The sequence below is a fragment of the Tupaia chinensis genome, unplaced genomic scaffold, assembly GCF_000334495.1.
Source record: "Tupaia chinensis unplaced genomic scaffold, TupChi_1.0 Scaffold147869_1, whole genome shotgun sequence".
NCBI lineage: Eukaryota > Metazoa > Chordata > Mammalia > Scandentia > Tupaiidae > Tupaia > Tupaia belangeri.
The window spans coordinates 26,817-45,443 of NW_006207719.1; the positions used below are offsets into that span (position 1 = coordinate 26,817).

General features: G+C 38.7%; 1 protein-coding gene across 1 annotated transcript in view; it reads right to left on the reverse strand.

The window, feature by feature from the left end:
- LOC102487445 (receptor-type tyrosine-protein phosphatase O) overlaps positions 1 to 18,627 on the reverse strand; it is a 244,765-nt gene that overhangs the window by 16,737 nt on the left and 209,401 nt on the right. The window contains exons 15-18 of the mRNA XM_006169943.3: positions 16,538 to 16,658; positions 12,018 to 12,086; positions 9,671 to 9,754; positions 2,072 to 2,107 (exon numbers count right to left, since the gene is read on the reverse strand). Coding sequence (XP_006170005.1) covers positions 2,072 to 2,107; positions 9,671 to 9,754; positions 12,018 to 12,086; positions 16,538 to 16,658 — 310 coding nt within the window. The remainder of the gene's footprint in view (positions 1 to 2,071; positions 2,108 to 9,670; positions 9,755 to 12,017; positions 12,087 to 16,537; positions 16,659 to 18,627) is intronic.

Genomic DNA, 18,627 nt, shown 5'->3' on the forward strand with positions numbered 1-18,627 from the left:
TGGCATGTTGCTCAACTTATATCATCTATCCATGCTTTATATTATATTGGCAAATATGCAGTATTTAGAAGCTATTGTTTAATAAAACTGTTGATTAGCTAATCTGATAGGTTAATTTATGTTAACAATTTATTAGATTTAAAGGGCGCTATGTCTCCCCGAGATTACATTTAAACTTTACTGTTTTTAGTTAATAACAATAATGACATACTCATAAAACACACTCCAGTGTATAAATATTCACATATGTTATCTTATTTGAGTTAGACATGAACATTAGCCCTATACTTTCGCTGAGAGAGCCAAGGTTAAGAGATTAGGTGAATAGTTCCACAACCCACGGCTTCTAAGTGGCAGAAGCCCTGACTAGAGATTGCAGGGAGAATGCCTTCTGTTTCAAAGCTTTGTTCACTTCTAAAGAACGGCTAAACATGAACCGTTTCAGTTTCACCTTGTTGCTAGGGACATGGGAGCATACATAGGGGAGACAAATGAGAAAATATTGTGGGTGAGAGATAAAGCAAAAAGCCAGGGAAAAGAGACAGAAGGACCGAGAAATAGAAGAATGAACATAAAGGAGGAGAACAATAAGGAAGAGAGAAAGAAAAATCTGGGAGGAAACAGGCCAGTAAGACAAAGATTTAGGGGAGAATTAGAGAGAAGGTAAAGGAAAGGAGTGATGGAATGGAGATAGGCTTGGTTAAAAGAGGGGACTCAAGCAGTCTTGATAGTGGAGGGGCATTTGGAGTGAAAGAAACACGTCAAGAGAAAGAAGGCAAATGGAGAGGTGAAGGAGGAGAGCCTTTTAAGACATGGCTTGAAAAGGATGAGGGGGAGTCAAAGGAAAATAAGAGGGCAGGAGGAAGCTGGTTTGATGTGAGATTTTAGAGAACCTGCTGGTGGGCAGGTTCTACCCCTTCTAAACTCTACCAAGTCTTCTGTCTAGCTCTTGCTTCTCTGTCCTGCCTCTGCTGGGTCTTGAGTGGAGCAAGCCCTATTAGAACCTCCCCTTTTTGTCCCGAGAGAGCCTGTCCTCTAAATGATTTAATGTGAGCCTCACTTGCTCACTGAAGAACCCACTCGATGGCTCTGGGTAACAAAGCTTTTCTGTTTCTGTCAAATCATCTATCCAGGGGATAGCACTGCTCCTCTATGTAACCTGGTTTGCTCTCTCCTGCATCTGCCGATGTAAGGCAACATAATGTCTACTGGTTTGAAACAGGCAACATTATTCTCTATCTCTATGTGCCATAAAAGGATTTATGCCACTCAAGGATAAATAGAAATAGTTTTCACATCAGCTTTTCTTTTGTGTAATATCATGGATTTCTCAATTTTTTTTCCCCATTAGCATGGATGCCATCTACCTTGCTAGACACCCAATTGTCTTCTTGTCCTAATTCATCAATATTTTATCCCGGACAAGTTCCAAGCACAAACTATTTGTAGAAATGCTCTGCTTTTCATGTGTAGAGCTCTAACTAAGATACGGCCTGGAGGTGGTAATTCTAATAGGCTATTTAAAACAACTGAGAGTTATTTTCACCCACCAGAATCATAATACTTATGACAACAGTTTTATAGATCAGTAAAACCACAGATGAGTTAGAGTAATTATCTGTTTCTATTATTATAAAAGTTTCCTGACAGCATTATCACAGTATTTATTATAATATCAAAGTGAATGCCTTTTCCTACCATAGCACAGAATATAAAAATACAAAATGGCAAAGGATTTTGTACAACTTTGTAGCTACATATTAGATTTTTATATACTTAGAACACTACACTTCCTTCTGCAAGACTTAAAATTTCTACCAATCCACTTTCTCTGATTTTACCCAGTGAGAATTTTCTTCACTCCTGAAGTGGATTTTGTGATCTGCTTTCCTAGTGATCTGTCATCTACAAGTGTAAACAGCCCAACGTATAATGTATTTAGCTATTATAATGTACATTTGTTTCTTTCTTAACCATCCCGTCTACTTGAATACAATAGGTCTATTAAAATTGATATGCTAAGATCATTATGAAGAACATCTCTTTAAATGAAATTGTATGTAAAACTTACTTGGTCAGTTTTCTCTTCTTTAAACCATTTTTACTCCTGAGAATTAAAAAAAAAAAAGGCAAATATATCTGAGCAATAGAATTGATTAACATAATGAAATTTGAAGAGCTTTCAATAATTATATTGTACTATACAGGCACTTTCATGCTACTTAATTTTCATTAAACATACGCCAGGTTTGTTTACTTTTAATTAAATGAGAAGATAATGATAATCATTTAAGGTCCAGTTTTAAAAACTATTTGATTACAAGAACATATCTGTACTTTATATTTCATGTTTGACAAAAACTGAGCTCTAGAAGTCTGACTTCTAGCTCTTGGTGATGAAGTTACTGAAGAATGTTCTAACTATACAGAAGCATCTACTGCCTGAATACTTCAGGTTCCATAGGCAGAAAGGAAAGTTGGTGAGGAGATTGATGATGAGCAGGTGACATACTGGTTTCTTTTTTTTTTTTTTTTGAGAGGCTTCTGCTATAGGGTGTGTGTGCTCGCCGGACAGACAGAGAGACAGAGAGACAAAGCGAGAAATCACCCTCCAGGGGGGATGGCCACGCCGCAGTCCCTTCTCCTCCATTCTCCTCTCGGGATCTTGGGCACGCACGTACACACGCCTGGCGTGAGTTTTAAGCCACCGGGTCTGGGAGGCGAACCGCAGTCTACTGCGTGGGAGTCCAGCGACATAGCCATTATGCTAACTGCTGGTCCTGTCATATTGGTTTCTTAAAGACTAAAATAACCTCAACTGACATTTTCACTGGGAATGTGGATTTGATGTATTTTATATAATTCTATCTTTATATATTTTATCTTTATATTATATAGATATATCATTCTATCTATATATTTTATCTAATACTATTTTCTTATTCAAATTTGAACTAGTTTTTAAGCCATCTGAAGAGTTAGATGTTAGGTAAGCATTAATTACTAGTCTGTAAACTTAACCAAGATGTGCATTAGCATATTCTAGGTTTAATTAAATTTCTTTGGGTAATGAGGGTAATAGATTATCATCAACAAGTGAGCTAACCTAAATTACGGGGTCGTTAGAAAAGTCATGAGGTATTTTTCTGCTTTTGTATGCAAAAATGCGTCATGACTTTTCCAACAACCCAATAGTAATGATAAAATAGTATCTATTGAAATACTTTGTCATTGAATTTTTATTATCTTGTATAAATAACAAATCAAGAAAAATGACTGAGTGTATGAGTAACAAGATAGGAAGCATTTCTTTATAAATTTTCAAAGATCTTTTTTTTTTTTTATGGAAGCTCTCAAGCTTTCAGAAAATAACCTACAGTAAATAACCAATTATAACTTTAGTACTCTTCTGTATCAAAATATTTATATTAAAAATTATGATTATTTGGATACTTCCATTCCTGGAAACCTTTTGCAGAAAGAAGTCAGCTTTCTCTGTTCTCATAGCACCTTGCAATGGCACTTCCCCACTGTAGGAGTGTTGGTAGAGTAGACTATCGTCCACCCCAGGGCTGAGTACAGGTAGGGGGACACCTAGAGGGTGGTCAATAAATGCTTATTTAATTGAACTGAAATGAAACATCTTTGCTATGTTTCTCTCACAATTTCGCTTAATGGTTCAATTAAGATTTTAATACCAGCCTTAGGTTTGTGAGGTCTTGGTTGGGGAAATGAGACTTGTGGTTGGAGGGTAAGTAATTTAGGTCAGGAAATGTAGGGCAATACCCAGAAGGTAAATTGTGTTTCTGGTGTTCGGGCAGTTTTTTTATCGTCTCATTTCTAAGTGAAGACAATCCAGTAGTTTCTATCCTATTTTATTTTTTTCCATTCTCATACTCTTTATCATCTATACTTACAATATAGAAGAAATAAACATTCCAATTTTAAACTCTGCATCTCTTCTGTCCTCTTCAAAAAACATCATAATGGACATAGATGTATCATATAGAAAACCTTAAGAAGGGGCCAGCAGGTGCCATAGTGGTTAAGGCACTGGACTCCCACATGGCCGACCATGGTTCAAGTCCTGGACTTGGCAGCTTGCTTTCTCTCTGTTACTCTGTGGCCAAAAAAAAAAAAAAAAAGGTGAATAAATTAAATAAAATAATTCTTAAAAGAAAAATCTGTTGAGACCAGCAGGTGACATGGTAGTTAAGGTGCTGGATTCTCATATGGTCAACTGCAGTTCAAGTCCTGGACCTGGTGGCTTAAAACTCATGCAGGGCACATGTGCATATGTGTCCAAAATCTTAGGAGGAGAAGGGATTGTGGTGTGGCCAACCCCCCAGGGGGTGATTTCTCACTTTCTTTCTCTCTCTCTGGTGAGTGAATGCACCCTATAGCAAAGATCTCTGTTAAAAAAATCATTTGTTATTCGGTTATTGTGATGGTAATTTAGTTAACTATAGAAATTCCACATTTACTTCATATAGTAAAAGCCAATTAGTATAGTGGTTTATGAAAGCAGAATTCAGCATAGATGACTAACAGTTCTGGTAGAGTCAGGAGGCTGCCAACATATTTGTGATGGGAAGTGGAAGAAAAAAAAACTTTCCTGTTCAAACAGACTTTAAGGAGAACTAGGAAGAAACAAACGTATGTGAGAAGATGACACTGAATAAATTCAGTGCTGAAATATTAAGCTGCTACTACTCAACAGCCGTGTAGCAACCTGATTCATAGAGGAGAGATACATTTTCTTCTTTCAATCTCATTCATTATTAAATGAACTTTCAATGTAATGTAACATTCCACCATAGGTTTTGTGAGACATATTGTCACATATTTTTTAGTGTATGTCTTCATGATTTCTGTAGAACATTCATTATTCTATTTACATTTCACCAATTCCAAAGGGTTCCTATATCCTGAGACAGTGGAACACGACAGAATTGTTCCTATATCCTGAGACAGTGGAACATGACAGAATTGAAGTTTGACGTTCTACAGTAACATTGATTTTTTTTTTTTGAAAATATATTTTCAATTGTTGTGCTAATTCTAAGACTAAAACTGAGGAAAAGTCCACTGTAAACATGTAAGTTGAGGTTTGCTAACAATTTTAACTTTAGCACATTATAAAAACAGTGTGTGTGCATATTACAGTGAAAAGCTTGGGCAATGTTGAAGTTTTCACCTTTTCATTGCAAAAGATTTCCCAAATAACCAACAAATAATACCCATCAAACATATAGTATATATGCATGTGGAACCATGTACTTGTAATTTTTTTCTTTTTAGAAATATTTTTGCTATTGGGTACATGCACTTCTCAGAGACATAGGGAGACAGAGAGAAAGTGAGAAATCACCTCCCGGGGGGATGGCCATGCCACAATCCCTTCTCCTCCATTCTCCTCTTGGGATTTTGGGCATGCACGCTCACATCCCCAGCGTGAGTTTCAAGCCACTGGGTCTGGGACTTCAACTGTGGTCTACTATGTGGGAGTCCAGTGCTATAACCACTGTGCCACCTGCTGGCCCCTAATATTTATTTTTCACATATATTAGGTAAAGTTCAAAATTCTTTTTTTTTCCCCCAGAAGTTTTTGCTATAGGGCTCATGCACTTGCTAGAAAGATAGACAGAGACAGAGAGACAGAAAGCGAGAAATCAACCCCCAGGGGGGATGGCCACGCCGCAATCCCTTCTCCATTCTCCTCTCGGGATCTTGGGCACGCACGCACATGCACCCGGGGTGAGTTTAAGCCACTGGGTCTGGGACTCAATCATGGTCAACTACATGGGAGTCCAATGACATAGCCATTACTCCAGCTGCTGGTCCCAAGTTCAAAATTCTTAACTTCAAGCAGTTAAGATGCATGTCTGAAGTTCTTTATGCTTATGACAGTCTTGAAAGCTGGCCATGCTAGAATTCATTCCAAAAAAGAATATGGGGAAACAGCAGAGAAATGGGATTTGTAATGTAGTTAAGACAAGACGAAACTCTAAAAGTCCCCAATTTCACAAGTGCTACTTACTCTTTCATGTACTTAACAGAAAAGATCCCCACATCTTATTCCCCCTGACTTCTCACTTTCCCTCTCAATGTTTCTGTCTCTCTCTGGTGAGTGCATGCACCCTAAGGCAAAACCTCTTGGGGAAAACAACAAAACAACTTTAGGGTGGTCTCATTCTCCAAATATAATTGTAACAATGAGTAGAGCTGAGACCTTTAAACTTTAAACATACTTAAAATGCTAACTAGAAATCAGAACTGGTGAATGAATGTCTATGGTCATTAAAAAAAAATATATTAAGAAAATAGTAAAACTGAATCCTGGTGGAGTTAGCTGATGAGTTCTTTCAATATCAAACATACTCTAAGATCAGAAGTCCTTATAGAAGACTATGCTGAGACCAACCTAACGGGGGACTGATTCTGCCACCATTTCAGGAAAAGAAACCAGCAACAGTATGAGAGACTGGAAGAGTCTCTTGATTTCCACACAAACCACTAGAGTTATTGGGAGATATGTTTAAAAATGAGTAGAAATACATCTTTCCAAGAAATCAACATTTGGGGAGTAGTCCATGGCCTGGTGGTTAGGGTAGCTGGATCTCACATAACCCACTGCACAGTTCGCGTCTTAGCCCTGGTGGCTTGAATATGCTGGGCATGTCCAAAATCTCAAAAGGACCAGCAGTTAGCGTAATGGCTATGTCGCTGGACTCCCACATAGTGGACCACAGTTCGAGTACCAGACCTGGTGGCTTAAACTCACGCCAGGCGTGCGTGCGTGTGTGCCCAAGATCCCAAGAGGAGAATGGAGGAGAAGGGATTGTGGCGTGGCCATACCCCCTGGGAGGTGATTTCTTGCTTTCTGTCTCTCTGTCTCTCTCTGTCTGTCTGGCGAGCACACGCGCCCTATAGCAAAAACTTCTCCAAAAAAAGAAAAAAAAAAAAAAAGGAGGGAGAGATAGAGAAGGGAGCATTGTGTGACAATGCCCAATGGGTGGGTGCTTTCTCCTTCTCCTCTCTCTGTTGTCTCTCTGGCAAGTATCCGTGCCCTTTGGAAAAATTAAAGAGAAAAAATAAATCAACATTTGACAGAGGAAGTTGGACATTGTGTTAGGAAGTATCTGTGTGAAAGGGGCACTGGCTCTGTTACTTGTAGAGATTAACAGGGAAGGTGAAATACAAAGGCAGACACACCTGAAGGAGGATTAAAAATGGCTATTGCGTGGGCCAGCAGGAGGCATAGTGCTGGACTCCCACATGGTCAACCATGGTTTGAGCCCTGGACCTGGCACTTGAAACTCATGCTAGGCATGTGTGTGTACGTGCCCAAAATCCATAGGGGAGACTGGAGGAGAAGGGACATGGCACGGCCCTTCCCCCTTGCAGGTAAATTCTCACTTTCTGTTTCTCTTTTTTTTTTTTTTTGGAGAGGCTTTTGCTATAGGGCACATGCAATCGCCAGACACAGAAAGTGAGAAATCACCCCCCAGGGGAATGGCCATGCCGCAATCCCTTCTTCTCTGTTCTCCTCTTGGGATCTTGGGCATGCATGCACACGCGCCTGGCATGAGTTTTAAACCACCGGGTCCAGGACGAGAACCGTGGTCAACTACATGGGAGTCCAGCGACACAGCCATTATGCTCACTGCTGGTCCCAGTAGCCAAAATCTCTCTTAAAGAAAAGTGGCTATTGAAATTACAGCAGAGAAACATCCACAAGTCATGTGATGAAGCCCACAGTAGGAAATTCGAGTGGTCGTGGGCGCTGAGCTGTAGTTGAAGGAGCAGACCATGAATTGTACATTTGGCTCTTGCAGAGTACAAGCCCTAGGGGTGAGAACAGTTTACATTCAATGTACTTTTGCTGGTTGATAGGCGTGAAATGTACTGAGTGCTAGAAAGCATGGGCCTCTGTGTTTTACTTTCTCTTCTCACCTGGAGATAACCATTTACGGTCTCAGGATGATGCTTCTAAAACCTAGCGGGTCTGTCTTTTCCTTGCTAGCTTGGGTCTCATGCTATTTGATCAGTACATTAAAATAGCAGACCTTGAAAGGGTGGCTGAACGTTGAAGATGCGTTCATCAGTGGGACCTATTAAAGACATGCAAATAGCACAAGCCAATCTGATAGAAACTTCAAAACAAACTGGAAAGTAAGACAGTCTGAGGGAAGTGAGTGGGAAATGAATATCATATATGCATCTTTTTTGTTTTAATTAAAATCTGTGGAGGATACTTTATGGATATTTGCTGCAAATATTCTAATGAGAGGTAGAAGACTTTCAGATGATTAGTAGAAGTTGACTTATAGTAAAGGCATCATTTTGAAGGTCAAAATAGAATTTAGGTGCACTGCTCATACCTGAAAGCTATCTGATGTTAAATATTGAAAATATATTGACTATGATGAAGCCCTATACTGGAAATTGCAAATAACCACTTTATTACTTGTACATCTCTGTGTACCTTATTTAAAATGTTTTTCTAGTCTTTTTTAAAAATGTATTCTGGTAATAATCTATGCTGAGGAAGTTTTTAAATTTTTATTATTATTTTTTTACTGTGACCTGAAATCCTGAATTCTTCCCCTGTATTTATTCTGTCCTTGCAGGAGCTGAAAATATTTGATCAATTGTCTTTTTTGAATAAATAACTCTCCAGTTTGCTTTCCATCTTTTTTCTCCCAGTGGACTATGTTTTTCCTAGTTCATGAGATATTTTTATCACTTTATTCTGAGTCCTTCCCAAGTTGTCTACTTTTCTGAATCTATGTGCACACAATATAGTCTGTACCTATATACTATGCATTAACACTTAAGAACAATATATTTTTTTCCATCAGTTTCCTGAGAAACTTCTACCTTTTTTTCTTGTGGCTTGGGGGAAGAAATGGCTCATCTAGAGTCATTAGCCTCAGTATTCAAGATTGTTATTATTATTTACTAGAAAAGTAGAAAGCCAAGCCTTGATTAGTAGAATGATTTAGAAGTTGGGAAAATGAGGAATGAGGTTGCTTTGTACAGAAGAGATTTCAGAGGTATGAGTTTGTAACCTGGACATCCTCTACAGTAGTAAGTGACATTAGGACCATTAATCCCATTACACTTCTATTTTCAGATCTCTAGAATGGAACTAATTTGACTCTCTGAAGAACCGTTGGGAGAATTAAATAAGATGATTATTCAAAGAGATTTATACATAATTAGCTGTTCAATATTCACTGAGTTACCATTATTATCAAAGCAAGGAGGTCTCAGATACAGAGTACAGACTATGCTTTCTCTACCTGGATGTATTTCTACCTGGTTGGGGTTCTCTATTGGATGGCGATGATAAGGAAAATACAGTGTCACAAAAATATGAGAGGTCGCTGGATTGACTCAATCAAAAAACAAATGACTAAGAATTCATGGAAGTAGAGCTTGCCAAAAACATCATGAGGAGAAAATTTCATTGAGAAAACATTCATAGTTAGCATGTTGGTACCACTGACTGCTTTCATCCATTTCATTACATGATTACTAATTCTAGATGCTGCCAAACACTTAAAATATTTAGAAACAAGTTTTCCTTTTTATTTCTTGAAAGCTAACTTTTACAAAGACTTTGTGTTAGATAAACAGTAAAAAAAAAAAAAAAATCACTTACCAAGGATTAATATAAAATGCCAAAAGATAATCAGTCCAAAGACATGAGGGTAGCAGGGTTAAGAAAGCAAATATACTCCTACGCCTGCGAGCATTAATAGATAACAGATGTAAAGATGAAAACATGGCAAGAGTTAGTAACATAAACTGTGAGCAAATACCAGTCAATTACCTATGGGATCAGTTAATATGACGAGCACCTTAATTACAGTGAAACAGTATTCCTTCTGTGAAATTTAAATGTGACGGCTTAAGTGCTCCAATATTGACAAATCAGTTTTTATTCACACATGACCTCATTGTAATCAGATATATTTCCTTCAACTTGCTTTGTGTCAATTAGTCTGCTATTAGGTGATTACATTTTGCATTCAGTTAAATGAGGCTCTTAACTGCCTCGTTAGGTATCTTGCATCTTATTCTTGGGTCATACACTTCCAGTGGCAAAGCCTATTTTAAGAAATTCTATGACATCGTTTGATAGCTAAACAGCAGTTGGTATGAGGAAACATAAGTGATAGGTTTACGTAGGCTGATTCAAGGGAAGACTAAGCTTTCGGGACACATTCTTATACAGCTACACTACTAAATTGCTACCTGATCTCTAAAAATAAACTAAAAACAGAGAGACGCTATGATACTCAGGTATCATTTAGTCAAGATAAGTAGCTCATCAACTGTCCAGTCTGGAATCTCAGTGATGTTAGCTGAGTAAGAACAAAATTCTTTCATTTCACTTTAATTCTCCTTAATACTGTTCTTAGCAAATATTTGGCTTGAACCCAATCTCAGACATTCAAACCACTTACAGAATCATCCATTAATGTAGATTTTAAAAGTATTCTGTGCTTCTATAGTTTTTCTTAGAAGTAGGAGAAAATACTGTCACCTTTTCATTTCAGTTGTTATGAATCCCCACTGAGGTTCTCAGCTAGAAAGTGCTAGTGTTGGTAGAATTGTCTTTGCCAAGAGCTGCAGGAGAATTGGCTCCATTTTATGGAAAGGTCCTGAAAGGATTTCTCTTTGGCCCTAGTTTTCCAATATGTTACTGGTTTCTCACAAATTCTGTGAATTGTGACTGGCTATGCAATTAGTTAATACACAGCTCCCCTGAGTCATAGTGTAATATCTCTTCTTAGATGGGCCACTCATTATTGCTCTTGAATTGCATCTTTTTAAAGGGTAAACCAGGCAAGAACTAAGTATCAGCAATTCAATTTCTTAATTATGGAAAGAATGACAACATATTTGAACAAATCTAGTAATGTTTCCCAACTTGTCCCAGTCAAACTATGGGTTTCTTTCTTCACAGTTGGATTCAATTGTATTTGAATAGCGAAATTCTATTCATGTTAAAATGTAAACATGGCACAACACATAGTCTTGCTATGAAGAGTCCTGTTCCAACTCTTGATAGATTTTCAACTGGAGTAGGCATCCTCTATACTCAGAAAAGTAAAACTTCTATTTTCATAAAGTCTCCCTTACTAATTCTATAGAGTAAAATTTCCAGTCTCATATCTATTTTTTTCAGATGAACCACTTTGAGGGGTTAGGAAACAGAAAGTAAAAAATATACCAGGGATTACTATAAAATGTATATTTACATATACTTTGCATAGCTGCTTGCAAATGAAAGAAACCAGACCATGGGAATAGTACAGATTCATGTTAAATATGTACTTAATTAGTTATTTTGTTAGGTCACTGTTGAACTGGATAGAATTTCCAATTCCCATGTGCCATTGTTAAGTATAATGTCAACTAATTTAATCTCTTGATGTTTTTCAAATTTCCAAAACACTTCTTCCTTCCACGTCCATAATACTCATACATAAGAAAAATGAGGCTGTATTTCTTATGAGACTTCCCTGGCTTTCATATTTATTTATCTGTAATTTGGGGAGTCGAGAGCCCTGGACTGGATACTTCTACTTAGTTTTGGAACAGATGTGGTGGCTGACACTGACATGAATTTTGAAGAGAGGCACTGCCCTGCTCATGTGGCTTCCTGCAGACTCTGTTGTGCCTTCAGCCACTTGTTCAGTGTGGTCCCTACATTTAAGCCCTTCTTCAGCACAGTGACAGGCTCCCCGCAGGACTGCCTGAGTCCTTTCTTTAATACAGTAAGTACAGAGCAAACTATCACATTTTCCCTACTTCACAATTGCCTCAAGTTTTGTAAGCCATCCTATTCTGTGATGATCAAGCCATCAAAGGTTCACTGTCACTGAAATTCTGAATGGATAATCAGATAAAGCCCTTGATCCCCAAAAGAGAGTAAACAAGTTTGGAGCAGACACTGCATAACTAAGCTTTCTAGAGGTTTGTTTTAAAACAATACTCACCAGTTGTATGGAAGCTTTCCATCCCTCTCTAAGGAAGCAAAATTGACAAATGTTCCAGCTCCACACTCCCTGTTTGAAAGGAAGCACAAAATCAAGGTTGCTGGGTGAAAGAGCACTTGACAGACAAGTAACAAGAGCCTTTACTTGCTTATTATCTCGGCATTATTATTATTATTAAATTTTTTGAGAGCATTTTGTTATAGGGCATGACAGAGAGAAACAGACAGAAAGCGAGAAACCGCCCCCTAGGACAGATGGCCATGCCACAATCCCTTCTCCTCCATTCTCCTCTCAGGATCTTGGGCACACAAGCACATGAGCTCAGTGCGAGTTTAAGCCACTGGGTCTGGGACTCGAACCACGGTCAACTACATGGGAGTCCAGTGACATAGCCATCACACCAACTGCTGGTCCCAGCATTATTTTTTTAAGAAAAGCAAATATAAGCTCCATGTGTTCCTATTTTGCATAACAGACCATGCAAAACAGAAGATAAAATAAGACAGTCTTTTGCAAGGTGGCAGATCCACTTATTTCAGGCTAAAAGGATTCATCCACAATCTTTTCCAAAGTGCATTCATGATCATAACATAAATCTTTGAACTATTTGCAGTATAAAGTCTTTCACAAGCCTTCAGTAGTGAAGTACAGAAACTCTCCTAGATTACCAGTATTTTCCATTTTCAGTAAAAATTCACTGTGGCATTTTGTTTTATAACATTTTGTTTTCTTTAATGATAGAAAATTGAGCTGCACTGTTTACTTCTTCCAAAACCTTTCTTTTCTTTCTTTCTTTCTTTTTTTTGAGAGGTTTTTCGCTATAGGGCGCGTGTGCTCGCCAGAAAGAGACATAGAGACAGAAAGCCAGAAATCACCCCCCAGGGGGGATGGCCACACCGCATTCCCTTCTCCTCCATTCTCCTCTTGGGATCTTGGGCACGCACGCATACGTGCCCGGCGTGAGTTTGAAGCCACCGGGTCCGGGACACAAACCGCGGTCGACTACATGGGAGTCCAGCGACATAGCCATTATGCTAACTGCTGGTTCCCTCTTTTATTTTATTAAAGATTTTTTTGTTTGTCACAGTGCATGTGCACCCTCCGGAGTACTGTATGCGCGCACACACACACACACACACACACACACACACACACACACACACACACAAATTCCTGCAGTAAGACCCTCATAAATACCACTATTCTCATTACAGCTTCTATTATTGCCACTCCTCTATTACTATTAAGAGCTAACATATTTCACACATGGTTCTTAGTACCCACAGGTTCTGTCTCTCTAAATTCAACTAACCTGAGATGGAAAATATTTGGGGGAAAAAAATTCCAGTGAATTCTTAGAAGGGAAACTTAAATTTGCTGCAAGTCAACTGCTATGCTAAATCTACACAAATGAGATGACGTGTAGGCATTATATTTGGTATTATAAGTAACTTAGGAATGATTTAAAGCCTGCAGGAGGATGTGCATCAATTATGTGCAAACATATGTACTGCACCTCCTATTTCATGTTGGTATTTTTGAGGGGTTAAAGGTGAAAGTCCTGGGAACTCATCTACTATAGATACTGGGGGAAGACTGTACTTCCTGTAAGTTTTGTGCCTGTAGTTACTGTGTTGCTGTTTCCAACTCTCCACTTACGTGGGGGTATCATGATGTGTTCTTGAGACACGTTCTTTCCCTGGCTTCCAGGCCATACTCTCTCTGTATCCTTTTATTCCACTGGCTACCTCTTCTGCCTCTTGTCTGTTTCCTCCCTTGTCTTCTTTTTTCCCAGAAAATCTTTTTTTTTCAAAGAATTACTTAACTTTATTTAATTTGACCAGAGAGGGAGAGAGGGAGAGAGGGAGAGAGGGGGAGAGAGGGAGAGGGGGAGAGGGGGAGACAAAGCAAAGCAAGCTGCCTGGACCAGGACTCGAATCACAGTTGGTCATGTGGGAGTCCAGCGCCCTTAACCACTACACCACCTGCCAGTCCCTCTCCCTGAAAATCTTAATGTTGGCCTGTTTTGGTGCTTAATTCAGGGGTCTTACTTACATTTACTCCCTGGATTTCATCTCTGTGACAGCTTTAATATCATTTATATGCTAACAACTCTCAAATGCCTATCTTCCACCAAGACTTCTCTCTCAAACATCAGACTTTTTTGTTCAGCTGTCTCCTCCACAGCTATACTCTCCAGTCATCTCAAATTAACATTTTCAACAGAGAAGTCTAGATGTTCCTCCCACTCTGGAAACTTATCGGGAATCCTCTCTCAGCAGATGGCCACTTGATTCCTTCAGTTCCTGGGGCCAAAAACCTGGAGTCATCCTTGACTCTATTCATGTCTATTCCTCATCCAATTTGTAGCAAATCTTGTTTTGTCTATTTCCAAAATACATTCAGAATCTGTTCATTTTTCCTCTCCCTTCATAGCCACTGCTCTAACTGATCAACGAGCCTGGATTGTGGTAATGATGCCCCCAGGTTATATGTGTGCTTTTGTCCTTGCCTCAATATAGTCTATTTTCTTTTTTTTTTTTTAGCATTTCTTTTTTTTTTAAAGAGGTTTTTGCTATAGGACACGTGCACTTGCCAGAGAGACAGACAGAAAGTGAGAAATCACCCCATAGGGGGGATAGCCATGCTGCAATCCCTTCTCCTCCATCTTCCTCTTGGGATCTTGGGCACGCCTGCACACGCGCCCGGTGTGAGTTTAAGCCACTGGGTCTGGGACTCAAACCTCAGTCGACTACATGGGAGTCCAGCAACATAGCCATTATGCCAACTACTGGCCCTAATACAGTCTATTTTCTACATAAAAGTCAAGGCGAAGGGTTAAAACTTATGTTAGAGAGTGCTAATATTCTGCCCCAAGCCTTACCACGACTGCCCATTTTACTCAGGGTAAAAAAGCCAAGGTTCTTACCATGGCTTATGAAGTCTTCTGCAATCTGGCACCTCCTGCTTCTCTTTTCCTTATTTCCTTCGCTTTAGTTATACAAGCCTCTCTGCTATTTGCACACCCTAGTCATGCTCCTGCCCCAGGGCCTTTACACTGGCTGTTCTTGCTACTGGGTACCCTCAGCCTGCAGGTAACTCCTGGCTAGCTCTCTTACATCCTTCAATGTCACCCTTTCAGTAAAGACGACAGACCTCTGCTCTGTAATTTTTTTCTTACTACCTACTAACATATCGTGCAATCTTTTTAACTTTTATATCTTTGTGAGTTATTTTCAAGGACTACAAGTTCCAGGAAGCATACATTTTTGTCTCTCATATACTGTCATATTCCAAGCACTTGGAAGAGCCTGACAGACAGCAAGTGTCAAGTCATGTTCACCAAGGAAGGCATTTTCTGTGACTGCCCATGATCACACGGGTTGTAAGTTAGGATACTCTCCAGGAGTGTGATTCCAGATGCAACCCTAGCTACGGTGCAGTGCTGCCTCCCTCCATACCCTCCTAAGGCAAACCCAATTGCCAACCTTCAGGAAGCTGCTTTTCACATTCGGAATTAATCTTTCTTCTCCATTTCCATGGAAATCTCATTTTTATTTACTTAATCACACAGGTCAGCTTACGCCTTTAAGTGCATCTATTCTTGCATAGATATTCAGCTAAGTCGTATGTTCTTGGTGAACAACTTTAATGTCTAACTTTTCTCTGAATAAAATTATTAAATTAGGCAATTACTAAAAATTATTATTGGATGGAGGAATTTACTTATAAATATCAGATTGATATAAAACTTTGAGAAAGGGGAGCAATGTTAAATTGTAGTTCATAAGCTAATATTAGGCAAATACATATTTGAACTAAATTCGTCAAAATCAATACTACTCAAACCATTGTTACTTTAAGGAATTTATAGGTTGTTCCAATAATACCAATGACCACAGAACGTACTTGCGAAAGTGCTCTGATGAACAACGTTAACAATGATCAAAGGAATAGGGAAGCTCTGAAATAATAAAGTTTTTCAAACTGTAGGAAAAATTGAACTGGTTACACCTCTAATAGGAACAGAACCAATAGGTGACCTCTAATAAATGTAATCATAACCTCTAACAATATTTCCAGATAAAAGAGCTTACTAGAAATAATGAGAGGATTTTTTTTTTCCTGTTTTACATTGTGGTCTTCCTATTAATTCACTTTATTATCATACTGAACAGGTTAGGTATTTCTTTTATTTCAAACATATCTGCAAATACCTAAATATATTGACCCCTATGTATGGGCTATCAAAAACGCCAAGATTAATAACAGGAGAGATGGCCTTGTGTAAAAAAGCAATTCTTTGCTTTACCAGTCCAATGCTAATGCTTTCTAAAATAGTCTTTAAAAGTCTTCTCAGAAAAAAAAACACACACACACAAAATATTTCAGAAATTGACAGTAAAAATTGAAACTGAATTTACTTTCTAATCATTTAGGTCTACAAAAGTCACACACATATGACATGTAAAAAAATACTTTAAAGACCGTGGCTATAAGATTTATAAAACTTAACTTACCTAGCCATCTGCAGATGCTTTTTCCTAAGAATGACAAGGGTGACAAGCAGCAGCCCAATGAGAAGAGTGCTAAGGATGGCCAGTACTGAGATTACTACCACGTTAGGGTTCATTTCTGTAACTGAGGAGATAGGCCACACATTTTCATCGCAGTTTTCATTAGCTGGACATCAACAGAACCATTTATTTTCTTGTCTAATTGTAAGAGCAGTGAATTTATGACAACAATAAAGTGCCAACAATGACCTCTTTCTGGTCCACTGTTAACTTAATAAAGTAAACTGATGAATGGTGTTCCGGTGCCTGGAAGAACAGCCCATAGCAAAGGTCTACAATATCCAGGATGTTCTTAGAAAGGGAAGTTGTAAAAGGTGAAGAATGCCTGTCATACTTTAAATTCAGTTGAAAATGAAAAATCTAGAGGTCGTTATCATATATTATCATTGTTTAACATTTCCAAATACTTAGAAGGTGGCAGGCTCTTATTTTATGCCCATGACTTTAAAGTGAGAAAGCACAACTGTATGCTTTGTGCACAACTAATAACGTATATGAAAAAGGCATTAGCAGGCTACCATCTGCTATGGCACTTAACACGTTTCTAGAGGCAGGCATTCTGATGATCTGTAACCATCTGGCTAGAGGATTTCCATCTGCACAACTCAGGAGAGCAAACCTAATAAGCTGTAGTGTCTTTGAAAACAGCAGTTGCGTCCTCACATATACTCTCTGTAACGACCGGTCTACCATGGCACTCAGCATTCTAGTTCTTCACACTCCATGAAAGAGCAGCAGTTCAAAGGCAGGAAACTATGTTAATGACTTTTATAAAACCCTTTGAAGTGGGCCTGAGGAAAACCATACTGTCCTTCGCATTGATGATAAAACCACAGAACTGGTCAGCATATATGATCCTTCAGGCTTTGAGTGTCTGCCACTTCTCATGTAGGCCAACTTGGCTCCAGTTTAAGAGCGGAATGTTTGACCAGAAAGAACAATAGACTCTCAGGCAGAAGAGCTTATTCCAGGACACTGGACAGCTAACTGGAGCAGGAAGTTAGCAGTTGAGGAAGTCATTTTATCTATCCCTCTGGCCTCATTTTCATGAGGGTATCAGCTGTGGCACCCCTACAGGTTGCTGTAGCAGGGACAGGAAATATGGACATTAGCGACCAGTAGATGGCATAATGGGTACATTACTGGACTCCCATGTAGTCGACTGTGGTTCAAATTCTGGAGCCAGTGGCTTAAAACTCATGCCCGGTTTGTGTGCATGCGAGCCCAAAACCCTGAGAGTAGACTGGAGGAGGGGATTGTGTCTTGGTCATACTCCCTAGGGGGTGATTTCTTACTTTCTATCTCTGTTTCTCTGGTGAGTGATGTACCCTCTAGTAAAAATCTCTCTTTAACAACAACAAAAAAGAAATATGGACATTAAAGTATATTTAAAAAGGTGTGAAATAATTAGCAACCATTAAAATGCTTTTCAGGTCCATTTTTTATCCTTTTTCTTCTGAAAATTAAAGATTAAAAACAGATAATGAAAAAACAGAACAACAAACTTAAGTCATCACTGAATAGCAGCTAAGTGTACTAATATTACAGAAATAAGAATTATGCCAGTAAAGGGATAATGTAACAGAGAGGCCTTATTACAGGAGGCTTCCCACGGGATCTCAAGATTACAGAATCAGACTCTAACAAGTCAGGCAATAGCACATATAATACAACTGGGAAAAAAGAAATAATAAACATTCTAGCCCTTCATTAATTTCTAATTTTCCCATTTACACTTTCTGCTGAATTGGAAAGTTTCTCCCTTTAGCCTAGTGATTCAATATTTCCATTTTTTGATCAGTGACATCTGAGGCCGAGACTAAATAAAATGACACAGAGCGGATGAGGGTATAGTGCTTACTGCTACGGAAGGTGAGGATGATGACCATAAAGTTAATGGCAGCAACGAGCAGGCCGTAGTTGCCAGGGCTTTATGTATTTTGTTTCTAAGCTTCAGAACAACTCAGAAGATACTTATTTCAGTTTTACATATGAAAAAAACTAAGGCTCAGAGACAGTAACTATCTTTCCCT